This window comes from Pelmatolapia mariae, linkage group LG2 (assembly GCF_036321145.2).
Source record: "Pelmatolapia mariae isolate MD_Pm_ZW linkage group LG2, Pm_UMD_F_2, whole genome shotgun sequence".
Classification (NCBI taxonomy): Eukaryota; Metazoa; Chordata; class Actinopteri; order Cichliformes; family Cichlidae; genus Pelmatolapia; species Pelmatolapia mariae.
Genome location: NC_086228.1, coordinates 7,864,078 through 7,884,578, shown reverse-complemented (window position 1 = coordinate 7,884,578; position 20,501 = coordinate 7,864,078). Strand labels below are relative to the sequence as shown.

At 38.3% G+C, this 20,501-nt stretch overlaps 1 protein-coding gene across 1 annotated transcript; it reads left to right on the top strand.

The window, feature by feature from the left end:
* Positions 1 to 685: 685 nt before the first annotated feature.
* Positions 686 to 11,250, top strand: cnot6a (CCR4-NOT transcription complex, subunit 6a). The gene is made up of 12 exons (XM_063484716.1): positions 686 to 770; positions 1,776 to 1,897; positions 2,164 to 2,350; positions 2,664 to 2,749; positions 3,289 to 3,393; positions 3,591 to 3,659; positions 4,507 to 4,664; positions 6,034 to 6,188; positions 7,719 to 7,873; positions 8,096 to 8,329; positions 9,640 to 9,842; positions 10,012 to 11,250. The coding sequence occupies exons 2-12, from the start codon at positions 1,786 to 1,788 to the stop codon at positions 10,225 to 10,227; spliced, it is 1,680 nt and encodes a 559-aa protein (XP_063340786.1). The 5' UTR covers positions 686 to 770; positions 1,776 to 1,785; the 3' UTR covers positions 10,228 to 11,250.
* Positions 11,251 to 20,501: the final 9,251 nt, after the last annotated feature.

Below are 20,501 nucleotides of genomic sequence, written 5' to 3'. Positions count from 1 at the left end.
TATATATATGTATGTATGTATGTATATATATGTATGTATGTATGTATGTGTGTATATATATATATATACGTATGTATATATATATGTATGTATATATACGTATATATATATATGTATGTATATATACGTATATATATATGTATGTATATATACGTATATATATATGTATGTATATATACGTATATATATGTATATGTATATATATATGTATATTAGGTTAAAATATCAATACTACAGTCTACATATCAGGAGAGCAAATCAATGTGCTTTCAGATGTGTGGCTACATGTTGGTGACCTTTATTTTTTTGTATAAAACTGTGGCCCTCTTTGTTTGGCCTAATTAAGTCAAACTAATTGAAGAACTCACTTTTCTCAATAAATTATATTGCCCTTTTCTATGAAAAGTTTTGTCATTGTGTGTAATTTACTTCCACACAGATGCAAGCATTACATCATTATGCCGATAGACTACACAATACGTGATAATCATTGTGCTTGATTGAGCATGATTTCTAAATAAGCCACAGTAAAGTGAATAATGGTATTTTGTCGCTCCATCTCATGGTCCATCATTCCTCACTTGATATTTATTGTGGTTCAACAGCTGGTTGGACCTTCCACACGCTGACCAATAAGATCAGGCGCTGTTATCGGCACAGGAAAAAAAATCCTTACAGTCGCCATGATACAGCAGCGGAAACGGGTGAGAAGTAGCTAGAAAACAAAAGAGAACACGCAGTCGTCCTCACGATTTGGTATGCTCTTGCAGGTAAAAATTGAATCCTTTCTGTTATAACTCACCCATTTTCACCCAATTGACCAAAATCTTATGCGGAATGTTAGAAGTGCTACCGTAATTTTCCGAAATAACACTTATTTAATAGGAAGTGGTCAGCTTCATATAATTAGGATGTTAGCTTTTAGCCAATAAGCTAACACAAGCTAAGCTAAATAGCTCAAAATTGCTTTCAAGTCCAGTTTTGTCGCTTTGTGTGCATTGGGTTCCTCTCTGTTTATCTCCGTGATAGTGCTTCTTGCTAGTGGAAGCTAGCTAATGACAGCTAACTAATGCGTTGTTGCGTGGCCTAGTGTTTATGCGCAACTCAGTGCTTTGCTATTATATAAAGCGAGACTGCATGGTATCTTTTAATATTATTTAGTGTATTATCCATTTACCCACTTGAAAAGGGTGTTAGCGTCGGATAACTGGTAAATTTTGTCTGTTTTCCGTCGTGCTAGTTAGCAAGCGAGCTAGTTTGTTAACTAGCGTCTGTTATGTATAGTTCGATAGCTGCCTAATTAGGTTAAGCTAGACTAATCAGTTAGCGTCACTGAGAGGAAAAATGTGCTAACCTAATTTTTAAAAATGTGGTTTCATTATTGCACAAATTAAAGCTTCACACTGTTAAGAGCCTAGTTTTTCAAGTTGGCGTGGAAAATATGACTCTACAGTTGTAATTATTTTACGCTGTTAAATTATGTAACTCAAGCGAAATCACGGTCTTTATAGGGAGCTGTTGACATTTTAACAGCTCCATATGAAGGAAACGCATTGCTTTATAATCAGTAAACGGAAACTTATGACTTTAATCACATCTTGGTCAAAAACTTGTAGTTTTTGATTGGTCGCTACAGTCACCTGGGCTAACCTGATGAGCGAGACACATCACTTCAAACTTACTTTGGATTATTTCAGGCTATATTTATGAGCTTGAACTTCATTTTTAGTATACTTTTAGTTGTTGGTGAATTAAAATATAAATTATTTCTCTAGTGTTATAGGAATGCCCAAGGAAAAATATGACCCGCCGGATCCCAGGCGGATGTACACAATTATGTCCAGCGAGGAGGCAGCAAATGGGAAGAAGTCATACTGGGCTGAGCTGGAAATCAGTGGTGAGTATCTTCACGGTGTTTGTGTAGATAAATCATTTGGGGGGTTTTAAATTTATTTTCCCCTCACATATAAATCCTCGCTATCAAAGAGAAATATTGCAAACATGTTTGTTTTTTGTTTTTTTTCTCCACTGTGAAATCAGCTCACCTGTTTTGACTTATTCATATCAATGGGGAACAGTTTTCTTTCACATTTATCTTTGTGAAAACGGAGTTGGATTCTTGGACTTATTGTCCTGTTTGGCCTTTTCCCATTTTCGCCACAGGCAGAGTAAGGAGTCTCAGCACAGCCCTGTGGTCTCTGACCCACCTCACTGCCCTGCACCTCAGTGACAACTCACTGTCACGCATCCCGCCAGACATTGCCAAACTACACAACCTGGTGTACCTGGATCTCTCATCCAATAAGATCAGGAGCCTGCCGGCAGAGCTCGGCAACATGGTGTCTCTCAGGTAAGTGATAAACCTGTATCCTAAATTGGGTTATAAAGGACTATTTTCTTTATACCTTGCTTTAATATATATATAGATGCAATGACCAGCTGCTGATTTTTACCACTGTTGTCACTCTTGTCCCATCTGTTGAAATGTCTCACTTTAATTTAAAAGGCTACATTCATAATCATTTTAACACTGTCAAGTAATGCTTGTATTTTTAAATGACGACCTTCGGAAAATGTTTTTGAAAGACAAAGATTTTTATGTATTCATTTTTAATCTTAGAAGTTTAGTTTCTAATGATCCACTTCCCATCTGCCCTCCACAGGGAACTGCTTTTAAATAACAACCAGTTGCGGGTTCTGCCATTTGAATTGGGGAAACTCTTTCAGTTACAAACACTGGGGTTGAAAGGTGAGTGGCTCTTCAATGGTTTTGTAGCCATTCTGGACTGGAAATCCCTCCATTTTTATTATAAGTTTTTTTTATTTTTCTAAGGATGCAGCAACAGTAGAGGGTGAATTGGCAGTGGTGGCAACTGATGTTTATGTTATCATTTTCTTCTGTTATTAAAGACAAACTTGAAATGGGGTCATACACGCTGTTGTTTTAGACAGAGTAACACCTGTTGGCAACATTTCATTGCATGTACAGTAACCTAACAAGTGTTCCACTTGAGTAACATTATCCTGATTTCCTCGTGTGGGTGGGTGGTTAGGGGTTGTACATTTTCAGTGAAGTACATGGTTAAACACGTGTACAGTTGAGACTCAAGCGGAAATGAACAAATGCTCATTGGTAATGACATGTACAAAATAATAAATATATCCTTTTTTTTTTCCTGTCTACATTTTATTTTTATTTTTTTTCCTCCTATGTTTAGTTGGGGGCCCAGGAGGTCTCGGGTAGGGGAAACACTGATGATTTAGCCTGATTTGCTTTTCCTTCAACAGGAAACCCACTTGCACAAGAAATTCTGAGCCTCTACCAGGAACCTGATGGCACGCGGAGGCTGCTGAGCTACTTGTTAGACAATCTGGCGGGGGCTATAAAGCGCAGTGAGTGTTCCCGCTCTTGCTTTTGTGAGAATTTTCAGCATATGTTGTCATTTTTACTGAAAAGGTAAATCAGTAAGCAGGCTCAACAGATCATGTAGTGTGTGGGGTTTTTTTTTGTTTTTGTTTTTTCTTTAAATAAATCACTGTTTGACAATGTCATGTTGATACCTATGCTGAACCATTTTCCATAAACTCAGTGCCAACAGAACAACCCCCACCCCGGTCGTGGATTACACTCCAGGAATCTGATCGAGCACGGCCCTCGGGTAAGAACAAAATACACACAACATGACTTTGAACAGAAGTACCTGTATGGTTTTTGTCTTGTGTGGTTGTGAGTTTCAGGATGGTATGCAATGCAGTGATCAGTTGAGCACTGTGGCTTTAAATCACAAATATCTGGTAGATCCTAAAAGAGCAGTTCAGACTGCAACTCATTTAGACAGCTCAGACCTGTTAAAGATGTACACTGTGCACAAGTGTCCTCGTAGTAGTATACAGTCCAGAGAAGACTGTGTCATCAGGTTACAACAGTTGGTAGTGGATTTGTAAACGATGACATCAAGTCTGGAAGCTACAGTTATGTAAAGTAAAAGTTTGCAAACCAAAGTTTGATGTAGTTTAGTATGGATCCAGCTTGCACCCACATAAACTGACTGCCATTCGCATGTATCTGATCATCAAGAAAATACCCAGTTTGACACAAACATGCTGAATGTTTCCTATGATCTGAAAGGTGCACAAATTTATAATCTGTTTGGTGTGAAATTTAGTGCCACCCCTCTTTCTAGAGCAGAAGCTCTACCACTTGTGTTTAGTCTATACTGTATAAGCATTGTTTCCATTGCTGAAGCAAAACAAATTAGTCAAAAAGAACGGCTGATCTGAGTCCTGGTTTGAAGATGTACTGGTAGTTGATTTTGGTGCTTTCTGTAATGATGAGATTTACTCAGCATTTTTATTTTCTTTTACTGTTGCAAGCAACTGCAGATTTGTGGTTCTTTTGTTGTTGTTTTTTTGTTGTTGTTTTTTAATGTATTTTTAATTGTAACTGTGTGCACAGTTTGATAAGATGTTTTTGTTTGTTTGTTTTTCTCCTGTTTGTCTCCTCAGCATTGTTCTCTGTGATGTGCTACAATGTGCTGTGTGATAAGTATGCCACACGTCAGCTATATGGCTATTGCCCCACTTGGGCTCTAAACTGGGAGTACAGGAAAAAATCCATCATGCAGGAGATCATGGGCTGCAATGCAGACATCATCAGCTTGCAGGTGAGAGATGTCAAAGTTTCTTTCACTGTCTCTTAATTGTTTCCATTTTGTTTTCTATCAAATGGATCCAAGAAATTGGTCAAAAATTTTCTCATGACCACACACAAAATTCTGTCACTCATTATTTTAACAATATCACATTTAAACTGTTATGCTAACACTCTAATAAGAGTACTATGTTCAGTTGACAGTTGTGAAAAATTGTGACGTGTTCAGTTTAATGGACAGTGTCAAAAAATTGCAAACTTTTTTTTTGTGGTTGAGTGCTTAGATTAGACCTTTGTTTGCAGCTAAGTATTCAGGTGCTTCTATTGGAACTAGTGATCTTTATGTGTTTGTTAGAGGCCTAATTCATTCTGGGTTTTTTTTCCATTTGTTTATCTATTTTTTTTTTTTTTTTTTTTTTTTTTTTAAATGCACCACGTTAGCTCTGACGCCACCTGTTCATTATAAAGACACCACTAGATGGATTTTTATTTGCTTTGCAACCTGTCAGCCGTTAGGACCGCTGAGGGGTAAAGACAAGCACATATACTGAGTGAAGCAAAACTAGTTTTGCGCTATGTTTTGTTATGGATGTAGCAGCTATTCTTGGGAGGGGTCATGTCGGCTAAAAGGCAAAACTATACAAGCTGGAGAGACTTGTATTGGTTTCTGGGAATCTGTTCCAAGCCTGGCCCATTTAATTTAGCGCATGATAATCAATACTAAATTGACTACCAGTTCTAAGCATCAGAGATTTGTGATGTTCTCAGATGATATTTATTCAATGGACATGTAGGTTAAATTATATTATTGTCTTACTTTCCTTGAACCTGAATCTTCCGGTATCACTTTCAGTTTTTTATTTATCAATGTTGTAATTTATTTTTTATATTTTACATTTGTAAAAATGTGTAAGCTCAAAACCAGATTTTAAAACAGAAGACTTTAATATGTAAACTCTAGTCTGCGTCAAATTAAAATGTTATACTTTTTTGTGGGGAAAAAAAATAAATAAATTCAGATAAAACATACAAACAAAATGAGTTTTGGAAATTTTAGATATAAAAGAATAAAAAGGTGGGAATAGTACTGCATTTCAAATGTGTACATACCCCAAGAAGTGTTAATTGGGAGCTCTTTAAATTATGTCTTGCACAAAGATGTTCCTCCTATTCATCAGTGTCATCCCCAAAGATCACCATTAGTTATTATATTGTGCAGATTTTCATGGCTATTTTATCACACGCTGTCTCTTACCCATCCTGTTAATAGATGTCTAATGTAGCCAGATGGCCTTATATTTAGAGGGGGTTAACTGATGTACTTCCATGAATAACAGCCTTTCCTGTTCACCCTGGAACTTTTTTTTTGCTGTTAATTGCAGGAAGTTGAGACAGAGCAGTACTACAATTTCTTCTTGCCAGAGTTGAAGGAGCAAGGATATGACGGGTTCTTCAGTCCAAAGTCACGAGCCAGAACTATGTCTGAGTCGGATCGAAAGCACGTGGATGGATGTGCAATTTTTTACAGGACAGAAAAGTATGTGTCTATAGTTTTTGTCCTGTGGCAAATATTTCTTGGTTTAAGAATTGCTCGCAGTGATTTGAGTTCCTGTGGTGAATTAGATTGAAACTGCTTCACTATATTCACTAATACTTGTTAGCCAGTGCTTAGTGATAAAACAATCTCAATTAAACCTGATGTCACCTACTGTTGTTGTCTGAGTGACCGATGTTCCTTTTAGGTTGTCTCTAGTGTCCACAAAGTGGATGCAGTAGTTCTCAGAAAGAAATGAAATATCATGTTGTAAACCTTTCACTCAAAATCCAGTCTCACACTGGGACACTGTAACCTATGCTTAAGTATTGCTATGCATATCTCATCAGTTTAACTACACTTCAAAGGAGAAAGTCTATTAGATTTTTATTGTAGTCTCCAGACAGTGATGCCATCAGCCGTATAATGCAATTACCAAAAAGGCTAATCTAGCTTTAGCTTAACTTAAAGTTTAACTGTTGTTTTCAACTTGAAGTGAAACTATTCTTTTGGTATGTGTAGTTTTGTTTCACTCTTTAGTGGTTAATGTAGTTTGTCTTTAGTAATGCTTGCATTAAAGCTAAAAGGTTTATTCATATAGCACCTAATAGTAGTAATGTTTTTATCACTGTCAAAAAGTTCCATCATAAAGACAATATGTGCAACAAAAGGTTAAACTGAAACGATAAACCTTTTAACATTTTGTTAAAACTGTTCTAGAGACAGGAAAAGCTTTACATGTAGCTTTTATTAGCATTCAAATAGTTGTTACTCACCTCCATTTGTCTCTTTTAGAGAAGTTGTGATTTACCAGAGAATGCACACAGTCAGTGAGGTTTAAAAGAATAAATAATTATATAATACACACCATTCATGTATAATTTTAACCCCAACCTCTCAGGTTTGAGGTCCTGAACTCCTTTAGTAAGGTGATCAAAAGCTTCTGATAGCAGGACCATGAAATGAGAAACCTTACCTGATTGATATTTGGCTGCTCTCACATCCAGATCATCATCTTGGTTCTTCTAACCACTTGCACTCTTGTGCTTTCACAGTGACCTGAATTTATGTGTGAATCATCATAAATTGTTATGAAACCTGGGTTCCCAAACAAGGCTAAGCGGTTTTCAGTTAGTACCCAAGTCTAAAAGCATCCAGTTTTGTGTAGAGTCAGAGGAAAAGTATGCTTATTTCTTTGTAGCATTCAGACCGATACAATATTTATGGATTTTGTTTTTAATTTTATTTTAGTTTGATTGCAAACAATATGTCGATGGGTAGGCTCTATTCATCAGGCTGTGCATTTTGAACTGGACCCCCCCAAGGCAAGACTGCCAGTATCGCACAAAAGATGGTCCACAATAGGAAAGTCATAACCCTGAATGTGAGAAATGCCAAATATAAGTCAGGTTTTGATTTCTATGGACCTCTTAATACTTTGTATTTCCAACTTATTATGACTTTTCTATTTATTTCTGCTCATCTCTGCTTAGAAAGTGTTTTAAGTAGTTCTTTTTCCCCGTTTGTCTTTAGGTTCAGTGCAGTGCAGAAGCACACAGTGGAGTTTAACCAGCTGGCCATGGCTAACTCCGAGGGCTCAGAGGCTATGCTGAACAGGGTGATGACAAAGGATAACATTGGGGTAGCTGTACTGCTTGAGGTCCGCAAAGAGATGATGGAGCTCTCCTGTGAGTAGACAGTTAAGATCAGACAGTTCTGCCCTTTGTACTACAAATTCATCTTCTCGCTGAATTTTATTCAAGAGAGGTATTACAGAGGATTTTGGTGATGATTATGCCAAGGGCAGTGTGTTCAGTTTGTCCTAATGCTCTTAGTACCCCTTTGCCCTGTTAAACATGCCTGTTAATATATCCCCCACCCCACCCTTCTTTCTCTGCCACTCATTTCAGCTGGTAAGTCTCTCCATGGCATGGAAAAGCAGCTGCTCCTTGTAGCCAATGCTCACATGCACTGGGACCCAGAGTATTCTGATGTCAAGCTGGTCCAGACCATGATGTTCCTGTCAGAGGTGAAAAGCATAGTGGATAAGGCCACACGCAGCCTCAAGTTGTCCTCTGTCTCTGGCGAGACTAATGCCATTCCACTGGTGCTGTGCGCTGACCTCAACTCTTTGCCTGACTCGGGTAAGTAGGAAAGAGCTGTACTTGACCTGCTCTTAAGAAAATGTTTTATTTAGAGTTCACCGATTGTTCATAAAATTAAAATAAAATTTAAAAAATTTAAAAAAAAAAAAAAAAAGGGGGGTTTTTTGTTTTGTTTTTTTTTGTTTTTGTATTATAAAGCTTAGAGCAATGTTTCTACAACTTTGTACTCATTAAAGCCTTGTTGCATAAATACCACAACATAAAACGGTAGTAATTAAAAATAGAGAAGTATTTGTAAGGATCTTTTAGTATCTCCTAACAGTGTTATCTGTTATACCATTTACAAAATATTTTTTCTAATATAATTATTTGGTGTATTTCTAAATCTTAAATAATTAAATAAATAATACTGTTGGAGTTGTCTTAGGACAATACTAAAATATCATACCAAACAATGTTGCTCTTCAGGTGTTTATGGCCACAGTTTATTTATCTATTTAATTATTTCTTATTTTTGTGGGTTTATTTTGTTTGTTTATTCCCTTAAGGGGGGGCTTGATGTCTTACAAAAAAATCAGAACATGAAGTAAAAAATGGATAAATTCCACATGATTATTAAGTGGAAAATCTAATTGCCAATAAAGGGATACATTAAGTCAAAGGTTTTTGTTTGTTTTTTAAAAAAAAAAGCATGATAAATTAAAACTGTCCAGTAAAAATTGTACAGTGGTTAAGACTACTTTTAGCCTATTCAGTGGTTATGCTTTATTCTTCTGACACTTGGGCACGTTAACCTTCATGCCAGGCAGGTTTGAGGGTGTTTGAGGTGCCTCCAGTGAAGTGCTGAGTTTATGTTAACAGCTGATTAATGTTGTTGCTGCCGAACATATCTCAGTGAAGCGAGTAAAGGATGGTTAAATCTGGCACGTTTAAAGATGCTGACAACCTTGTTTTGCCTAATTTTCTCTTGCCTTGCAATTGAGAATGGGTTTGATTATAATTGGATAAATAGATGAAAATAATTGTTGTTTGGCATTCATAAAAACATAAATTACATCAGTATTTGCCTTTTTGTGGTGGTGAACAGAATTGTTAGCCTTCTCACTGCATACAGTAGTGCAATATATTTAAGTTTTTTACTATAGTCAAATTTGAGTTGAAATAACAATGGAGCCTCACAAATTACTTTGCAAACCGTGTAGTTTTTTTTTTTCTTAACTAATAAAAAAGTCCCATGTTCTGCCACCTGTTTTTAATTTTTAAAAATATTTTTATAGTGGGATAAGTTGTTGTCGTCGTCGTCTTTTTTTTGTTTTTAAATGCTGATGGTTCAGTTCTTCTCTGTTCAGGCGTAGTGGAGTACCTGAGTACTGGTGGAGTGGACTGCACACACAAGGACTTCAAGGAGCTCCGTTACAGCGACTGTCTGACCAAATTCAATTGCAATGGCAAGAACAGCACGTCCAATGGCAGGATCACCCACGGCTTCAAGTTAAAGAGCGCCTATGAGAACGGCCTGATGCCTTATACCAACTACACCTTCGATTTTAAGGTAATTGCACATATGTGGTGGTTTTTGTTTTTTGGGGGGGGGGGGGTTTTTTATACTAAATGTATTTGTTTTGCTTTTTTTTTTTGTTTTTGTTTTTTAAATGATATTGAGGACCAGTCTGTTCTTACACAAAACTGTGCAAAAGTCACTTCTCTATTTCTCTTCTCAGGGTGTCATCGACTATATTTTCTACTCGAAGCCTCACCTGAACGTGCTGGGTATCTTGGGCCCTTTGGACCACCACTGGCTTGTAGAGAACAATGTCAGCGGCTGCCCACATCCACACATCCCCTCTGACCACTTCTCCCTCTTTGCTCAGCTGGAGTTGCTCCTGCCCAACCTGCCCCCCCAGGTGAATGGGCTCCATCTGCCCACACGCAGGTAGTGAGACCCTGCCTAACCACCAGGGGGAGCCTCTCCCTCTCAACCCTCCTCCTTCCTCCCACTACCAGCTCTTCCCTCCACCAAACTGAAGGAGGAAGACATAAAAACACAACCTGTAAAATATTCATACAGTGAGGTCTGGCTGACAGGGATTTCGTATAATGTTATAGATATTCTATATTTTTCTTTTTCTTTTGTTTTTTTGGTTTTGTTTTGTTTTTTAACTGCTCAATTCAGTCCTGTTTGTGTACCGTATTTTGTTTTTGGACTCCCCTTTGTTCTCAAGATCCACCAACCCTACACACTTTGCTTCTGTCTTTTAAAATGAGAAGGGATGGTAGCTCATTCATATTTGTCACTTAGGGCACTGTTTGGTTTAAGAGTGAGGGGGGATACTTTTTTTTTTTTTGGCTGAAGGAAATGACTTTCCACTGAAGAGCTCCATGGCTGATGGTCTGCATGTCTGTCTGTCCTGTATAAACCTGAAACCAGCAAAGACAGCAGACTTGTCAGTCTCAATACTCCATCCTTTGCTTGTGCTAGTTCTCCCCTACACTTTGGGCAGCCAGCTTACATGATCGGTTTTCTAGGATACACACATTTGTTGAGGCAGATGTGTTGGGATTAGAACAGCTTTTTGCTGGTAGTTTAAGTATCCCAGGAGGCGGATGTAGCGCAGCTCGTATGAGGTGAGATTTCCTGCTGTCATTCTGTGGTGCTGAGGCCTTTTGTGTAGTCATGGCCTCCCATGGTGCTACAAGATAGTCTACACCTCTGACCCTGGACCTGGTACTGCTACCAAAATCCACAGATGCCTAGAAAACAAGAATCCCGAGCTTAGGTTTGATGTTTCACACAGATGGTGTGTAGTGCTGAAAAGCCACGATGTGAAAATGTGATAGACGCTACCATCCTGTTTGCTGACAGTTTCACCCCAGCCTGTATAGCTGTTAGGTTAGCCTTGTGCTTAGGAGCTCATGTGGCCCATGCGTCACCTTTTTTTTTTTTTTTTTTGACCAAGCGGTGAGGGGATTTAGGCTGATGGGCAAAGCGATTGGGGAGTGGGGGGGGGGCTATTACCACATTTGTCTTGATTGCTTTCAGGGCAGGGACAGCGAGTAATGGCCGATACACGGGAATAAAACCAGCATTCCTCTCACTGTCAGGAGTTGCCATCCAACTCCACACATGCCACACACACACACACGCAAACACAAATAAACACACCACACAGGTAATTTGCAGGCAGATCTGTAGCACTGAGGCCAGTAGTGACTTTCCCCAGCCATAAATTCCATACACAAAGCCGTGGTTTTTTTTCACAAGTGTTTGTACAGAATAGAAATCTAGACTCAGTCTTTACATGATTGTATATGAACCACAAAAGACCTGTTTTCTGGCGTTTTTTGTACGAAGAGTAAATTATGATCAGCAAATTATGATCAGAAAAAAAAAGATTGTATTGTAAACTAAGGCTAAATTTTTATCCAGTTAATGTTGAGATGAATTGATATTACCAGCTTGTACAAAAGACGTAAGAAGAGATTGTTCAAGGCGTTCGCTGTCACAACTTTGCACTTCCTTGAGATTAACTGTAATTAATGCATCAGTATATTTTTTCCCTTTCTCTCTGCAGTTTTTTTTAATGATTTGCTGGCATTTGCTGATATGTAAATAGACACTGAGTAAACTGTTGCTTCTTGCCCATTAACAAAGCCATTGATCCACACCGCTGCCATCACTTCTGACAAAAGGACACGCAAGGATGAGTTACATCTGTTCATTTCTATAACTTGCTCAATAGTGATGTAACTGGCAAAACCTATATAAACTCCACATATATGTACATCGTGCCTCACTGTAGCAGTTGACGTTGTCTTGCACTATTTACATGCGACGAACGCCTGAACAACCTTTTCTCCTTTTATTTTTAAATACTGTTGAGACATTTGTGAAGATTTTATGTCCTTTTTGGTTTTTGTTAATGTTTATTTTCCTTTTTTTTTTTTTTTTTATGAGCTGTGACAATGTTATGATGATGTGTATATCCTTGCTATTCATTAAGCTCTCTAGTAATCAGGTATGCTTTCACTACCAACCCTTTCTCCTTTTCTTAGGAACATGAGTAGGGTTTCCTGTCTTTATAAATCCACTCATGTTTTGCTCTCTTTTTACACAGCTCCATGCCCCCAGAAACACACAGCCCCTAGCTTTCCCTTGCCCGGCCACAAATTTAAACCTCCCTAAGCCTGTCCACCAACCTAACACCTCTCACCCTAAACTGCCCATCTTGGACTTTAATCTTTCGACTATCTTACACAAGCTGCATCTTTTAATCCCCTTTGCTCAACCACTTTGTATAGTTTTCCTACCCTTGTTACTGCAGCTATAGTGCCATTTGTGGACCCGCCCCTCCCTCTATAATTTGGAAAGGGTTGAAGGTCCTCCTTTCTCTGCGATTGGATAAACAAGGGATGAGGGTCAGCAAACTTAGGATGGGCTAACCTGTTGCTTATGAATTTGATACATCTTTTAAAAAAAAATTAATTAAATCTGTCACAAGCAAGATGGCTACTTAAACAGTCATGCTTTTATACAGATGAGAAGCACTTAGTAGGTTCATATGCAGCTTCCCTCACTCCCTTCCCTGTTGTATTTGTAGTAAAAATCTCATTACTTTAAATGCATTGAAATTCAGGTTTTAAAGCGAGAGGGAAGCACCTAAATAAGAAGAATAAATTTGGTCCTCATCTTTTTTCTTTTTTTTTAATGCACATGTTTTTTTTCTTCTTCTTTCCTGAATGGCATTAGTATTGTAGTAGATTCAAAGGGTAGCTTTTTTTTTTTTTTTTAATATTTGTTTTTTTTTTTTTTTTTGTAAAGTGTGAATAAAAGATGTATCTCATGTTTCCTTTCTAAACAGATTGAATTGTGTTTGTTGATGTGTAAATCATGAATTCTACGATGGTGTTATGTTTGCTACGTTGTTTTTACTTAAACTCAATTTTTCTTTCCCCGTTCGACTCATCCCATCACAAACCAAATCCTCTGTAGAAATCATGAGACGTAGTCTTTGATGGGTTGATCAGAAGTTGAATGTTCTGGATAATGCCTCCCACAGTGAAGGATGGAGAGCTTACTGGTGGGGGTAAAAGGAAAAACAAATCCCTGCATCATTGGTAACAGCACGACTTTGAGCACAGGGATATGCAGTTTTAATTTTTTCTTATTATTATTTTACATTTCAGCTTTATTTTGGATCTTGCATGGCACTAGCAGGAGAGTGCTAGTGCTTGTAGGTTAGGGCAGCAGAGCTGTCTTCTAGTGGCTGCAGTTCAGTACTAAAAAAACTTTTTATTTTTTTTCTTTCTGTGTATTTCGATTCTTTTGTGAGAGGTGTAAAACATGTTTGTAAGATTAAGCTAATGATGTGCCGCTAGACTGGTCCTGTGATGATTTGAGTACTACTAGTCCATCTCATTCTGTTCTCGTGCATCACAGTGGTTAAATCTGTCAAACTAGTTAGCTACTATTGACAAAAACGTCCTCCTCATCATTTCTCGTTAAACCACAGATGGCTTCAGACTGAATCTTGTCAAATCAAAGCTGAGTTGTGACAACCTGTAAGCCCCAGTGACTAATCACTTTTTTGGCTTTTCCTTTTTCTTCCTTACATTGTTTCATTTTTAGGTGTAAAGAGATTTTAAAAGTTTTTTCCCCTGTATTATTATTATTATTATTATTATTATTATTATTGTTATTATTTTTTTTTCCTAACCTTCTCCCCAGGCTGCGTCTCTTTGCATGGGTGCACACCAAAGCTGCTTGTAGTTCAGTTCTCCGGTCTAGATCCAGTTCAGGGTTTTTTGTTTTGGTTTTTTTGTTGTTGTTTTTTTGTTTGTTTGTTTTTTTAAATCCAGCTCATAGTTTTCATGAAATGTAGGGCTGTAAGGAAAACAAAGCACTTTTGTCCTTTTCCTGAACCGCATATTCACCCGTTTTCAGTTTGAGTTCTCAACCTGACGGCTCATTTCAGATGCATCCCCTTCTTCTTTTTTTTTTTTTGTCCTAAAAACTTGGCAATAATACCCAGAAACATTCAAACACATTCAGATTTTCTTTAGATGTTTACCTGGAATATGTAGCTATTTCATCTTTCACAGTGTGGTTGTTTAATTATTTTTAAAGCTCCCGTCTTTACCCTTCCAGGTTACCTGAACAGCATTTTTTTTTTTTTTCTTCTTTTATCATCCATCTTGTATATTTACTCATCTTCTCCCTGCCAATTTAGTGGTAGTTGTTCAATGATCAGGATTGTCTATCTGTAGTCAGCTGAGTACATATATTGATCTGTGTCACTGTGTTTATGCACTGGACCAACTATTGTTTACCATTCATGAAATACCAGCAAAAAAAAGAAAAAGAAAAAAAAAGACAAAAACACTTGCACAATGTTGTAGAATGTCCATTAACCCAGATGAGAAATCAAGGCAGCTGTTTTCAAATCAACACATACTGTTTTAAAATGAAACTGAATGGTAAACAATGCTTTCCGTTGTACCCCCTTAGCCGTCCTCTCAATTCTCTTTGGTCTAGTTTTTATTATTTTGTTTCTTATATATATTTTTTTTCTTTGACTACAGGTTCTGCTCGTTTCCTTTACACCTACCTATGTATTTTCCTACTTCTGGTTGAAAATAAATTCTGTATTATCTGTTTCAAGCCGTGTCACCTCTTATTCTTTGCAATGGATATTGGAAAATAAATTCTATATCTGTTCTCCTTGTCGTGCCTGCTTTTTCCTCCCTCCTCCCAGCCTTTCTCAGGTTTTGGTTAACACTTGCGTATTTCTGTTCCTCTTCCTCGGCTGGTGACTTCATCAGATGTTACAGATGTTGCCAACAGGAGATCACTGGCTCAGATTATAGTTTTCTCACGGCTCCACACAGTCGGAGGCATTCTGTGGTGGTTTTTATCTGTACCGTTCTTGTGAATATGATCTCGGAAACGTTGAGGGTGAAGGGCACTTTAACCTCTTGTGTTGAGACTCTATACGCTAAATATAATTCAAAGGTTTAATTTTGAAGGAAGAAAGTCAGAGATTATATTTTATATTATAGCTTAATGTTATAAGCAGTTTGTCAGTTATTTATATAACTTGGCAGAAAATGAAGCAATTTCGTCTTCTGAAAAGCGAAAGTGTGGTCTGCCCATCCTGATGATTTTTTATTTTATTTTATTTTTTAACTTGTAGGACACCCCTGTCATTCATTTTTCTCCAATTCCTCTAGTCCACCACCTCACTGATGATGAGCTGTGTATCATTCACTTTCATCTGGTTCTGCTGGAGGTTTCTTCCCATTAAAAGGGAGTTTTTCCTTCCCACTGTCGCCAAAGTGCTTGCTCATAGGGGGTCATGTGATTGTTGGGTTTTTCTCTGCATATATTATTGTAGGATTTACCTTACAATATAAAGCAACTGTTGTTGTGATTTGGTGCTGTATAAATTGAATTGAGCTGAACTGAATTAAATTTGCTGTCCCCTCTAAATACCTCAGCATGCAGCCATTATTGCCTCAACCGCTGGCAATAAAAGTGAGTACACCCCTAATTGAAAATGTCCAAATTGTGCCCAATCAGCTGTTTTCCCTTCCTGGTGACTCGTTAGTGTTACAAGGTCTCAGATGCAAATGGGGAACAGGTGTGTTGAATTTGGTCACAGGAAGTTCAACATTGCACATCATGGCAAAGAATTCTCTTAGGATCTGAAAAAAAAAAAATTCTACTCTACATAAAATGGCCTAGGCTATAAGAATATTACCAACACCCTGAAACTGAGCTGCAGGAAGGTAGGCAAGCCCATACAGCAGTTTACCAGGACAGGTTCCACTCAGGACAGGCCTCGCCATGGTTGACCAACAAAGTTGAGTGCACATTCTCAGCGACTTATCCAGAGGTTGTCTTTCGAAAATGGATGTATGAGTGCTGCGAGCTTTGCTGCAGAGGTCGAATGCATGGGGCGTCAGCCTGTCAGTGCTCAGACAATATGCCATACACTGCATCAAATGGCTGTCATCCCAGAAAGAAGCCTATTTTAAAGATAATGCACAAGAAACCGCACAATCAGTCTGCTGAAGACGAGCAGACTAAGGACATGGATTACCTGTGGTCTGATGAGACCAAGATAAATGTATTTGGTTCAGATGGTGTCAGGCGTGTGTGGCAGCAACAAGGTGAGGAGTACAAAGGCAAGTGTGTCTTCCCTACAGTCAAGTATGGTGGAGAAATGTCATTGTTTGGGGGCTGCATGAATTTGGCTCGCACTTGGGAGCTACAGTTAACTGAGGTAACCATGAATGCCAACATGTACTGTGACATACTCAAGCAAAGCATGATCACTTCTCTTCAGAAACTGGGCCACAGGACAGTATTCCAACATGATAACAACCCCAACACACCTCCAAAAAGACCATGTCTACAGACTTAAACCCTATTGAGCATCCTCAGATGGAAGGCGGAGGAGCGCAAGGCCTCTTACATCCACCAGCTCCATTATGTCATCATGAAGGACTGGAAGAGGATTCCAGTGGCACCCTGTGAAGCTCTAGTGAACTCCGTGCCCAACAGAGTTAAGGCAGTGTTGGAAAATAATGGTGGCCACACAAATTATTGACACTTTGGGCACAGTTTGGACATTTTCACTTAGGGGTGTACTCACGTTTGTTGCCAGCGGTTTAGACATTAATGGCTCTATGTTAAGTTATTTTGAGGTGACAGCAAATTTACACTGTTATACAAGCTGTACACTGACTACTTTACATTGTATCAAAGTGTCATATCTTCAGTGTTGTCCCATGAAAAGATAAAATATTTACAAAAATGTGAGGGGTGTACTCACATTTTTGAGATACTGTAAAAGAAATCTCAAAGCATGTTTGTCACCCCACCTGATAATGTGGAGAAAGCATCAATATTTTCAAAGAACAAGAATCGCTCAATACCTTTTTCTATGATATCTTCGGTTTGTGGCTCTCTATAGACAGGCGTGGGTTTTTAAACCTGTAAAACTGAGCGGCACAGGATTGCAACGGTGAGGTGATAATTCAACATTTTTAAACTAGATTCAGGAGCATCGTGTGGCAGTTGTTGCCGTAGCTGTAAGTGTGTCACACAGCTGGCGAAGGCTGGATTATGAGACCCAAGGGTATGCAAGTTTGCAGGTTTTTGTTCCAGCCAAGCCTTCCTCCAGCTTCATTAGAATATGTGAATATCTGCTCAAAATTAAAACCTGCGCACTCACGGCTCTCTGTGACACACTTTTTCCAGACTGTGGGGCGAGGAGGACTGTCTCGGTTGAAGCACCTGTCTCAGCAAGCGCACTCACCCCCTGAAGTGTCCTTTAGTAAGACACTAAACCGTTAACAGCGCCACGGGTGCTGTTATCTAGCTGAGACTGACCTTTGGTTTTCCTCCAGAACAGCAAATGAAACTAGAATTTCCCATTGGGGATCAATAAAGTTTAACATTAACATTTAGTACCTTAAGTAGGTTGAGGATGACAGTTTTTTGCATTAACATTCACGGGCACATGATGGAGCCAGAGGATTACCTCTGGACAAGCACAGCGCACTGATCTGATCCTGACAGCAATGTGAAGAATGAAAAAAATCTCAGATGTGCCACATAAAATCTTAAACAAGGAAAATCTGATTTTTTCCTGATTATTCTGATGCTGACCAATAAATCAAACTCCACTCCAAACTGTTAGCCAGAATAGCAGTGTGTGCATTTAAAAAGGAATGATATCAGAACTCTGAACAAATGTTGTTCTTTCATAAGTTATCTTAAATAATCTTGAAAAAATGTACATAATTTTTAATTTGTAGGACTGTGCAAAAGTCTTGACAGTTTGTTGGTCTGGGGCATTCAGGTGTGTGCTAATGCTGAGATGTCATAGAGTGCAGCATCACAAGTGGTGAAAACCAAACACAGCATATCAGCACAGATACCTCCTACCAGCTGTCAAGCACGGTGGTGGATGTGTGATGGTTTGAACTTGTTTGCAGTCACTGAGTCAACCATGAACTCCTCTGTGGACCACAGTATTCCAGAGTCAAAAGGTAAGGCCTGGCCGACACTGGATCGTGCAACAGCACAGTGATCCCAGGCACAGCACCAAATTGACAGCAGAATGTATTAAAAAGAAAGTATCCAAGTGTTGCTATGCCTCGGTCAAAGTTTAGACTGTTTGAAATTGTGTGTCAGGACCTGAAGACAAGCACTGCCGTAAGGAGGAAGGGGGGCCAAAGCTGTTCCGCAATAATGTGAGTGACTGAAAAAGTCATACAAAAAACAATTATTTCAAGTTATTGCAGATGGTGGTTTTACAAGCTGCAAGTACAAGTACTTAGTAGTTACATTGTATACAGTATGTTGTTCACATGCTAAAAATAGTAATTAAAACTGAGTGATTCCTTGACTGATTATTAAGTACTGCCACTTATTGTTATTCACATATAGGAAAAAGGAAAATAACTAGCAGTTTTTCCTCCGTTCTGTATCTAAATATGAATGAAGGAGTCTCTGTGTGTGTATGTGTGCACCTGCCCCTTGCTTTATTTGAAATCCCTTCATCTACTTACGTTATGAGTGGATTTCTGGCCATCTGAGGTCAGTGTGGAGTGTGAAGATCTTTGGCTAAAGTCTTTTCTTGTTACACTTTCACCTCCACAGAGGTCCTTCTTCTTCAGAACGTACTGAGAGCACAGCTGATTTTTATCTCAAACAGTATGCAGAGAAAAGGTTGTTCAAATGAATGTTAAGTATTAGCTGTAGCATACAGGCTAACATCAGTTTATATAGTGTCAAATCGAGATTACAGCCCTCCCTGAGCCTGATTGTGCCAGAGGTTTCTTCCTGTTAAAAGGGAGTTTTTCCTTCCCACCGTCACCAAAGTGCTTGCGCATAGGGAGGCGATCTGATTGTTGGCTTTTTTCTCTTGTTGTGATATTATTGTGGGGTCTTTATCTTACAATATAAAGCACCTTGAGGCAACTGTTGTTCAATTGAATTGAATTGTAGCTAAATGTTGGCAACTGAAGCAAAGGTGTACTCAAGCTGGGGGCAAATTGTGTGACATAACTGACACACAAACCCTCCTGATATTAACCTTTGGGCCTTTTTCCACACTTTGATCCACATAAACAGATGATCTGTTTATAACACATGGCTAGATTAGGGAAACACTATGAAAATGCTACAGATGTGTTACTGTTTGAGAAGAACTGGCTGCAAGAGTATCCAACTGCTATCTGTGAACACGGCTGCAGTTTTCTGAAGGTCCTAGGTTAAGTTATCACTGTGCTAGCATAGTTTAGCTGTACTAGACATTAAAAGCCATTGAATTAGCTGATGCTAATAGCGGTAAAGACTAAGATGGCGCTGTTAATTCATACAGGATTTCTACCTGTGGTGTTTCTATTAAATAAAGTCGAAAGAAAATGTTTGTGCTATTACCGGGATTGACTTTCAAAGACAAACACAATCCAGCTAAACTAATAACACACAAACAGGGGTACCTTTCAGGCCATTATTGAACAGGCTGAGTAAACAGTCACAGCACACAAGGCAACAAATCTGTGAACCACTCCGCTTAAAGTGACTTCAGTTATGTTGTTCCACTTGAGGAGATGAGATAGGAAATGTGGATTACAGGTTCCACTCCCCATAAATAAAGACAATCGAGTGTGTTCCTACCACACAGTGGGAGTTCAGGAATACAATATTAAAACACAGCTGTAAATAACTATTTTACCTTTATCTGAAGCATTTCTCCAAGGGAATGCAAAACTTAGTGTTAATGAGGGGTGTCATCGTATGGGCATATGTTCTGTGTCCACAGGTGGACACATGTAAAACTTTATGTTTAGCCTCACATTTTAAGCTTCTATGTCCATTACTTTATTATTATTATTTTTTTTAAAAAAAGCCTTTTGAAATTAGACGATTCTTGACGATGCACCCTGTATAAGTAGAAGTAGATATTTTCTCAAGGACAAGCAAACACGCTCTCGATTTTAACCTGCTAAACTTTGTAATTGTTATAAATTCTGTAATTGCACTTGATTTATAAATCATTCATAAAAGCATGCTATTTTTTCAAATTTTGTTTTAATTTGGATTTTTAATCATTTCATTTTCTTAAGTTCTCATACAATTCAGGGTTGCATTGAGGATTGAAGTCCTCCCAGCTGTCAAAGGGTGCCTGGAGAAATC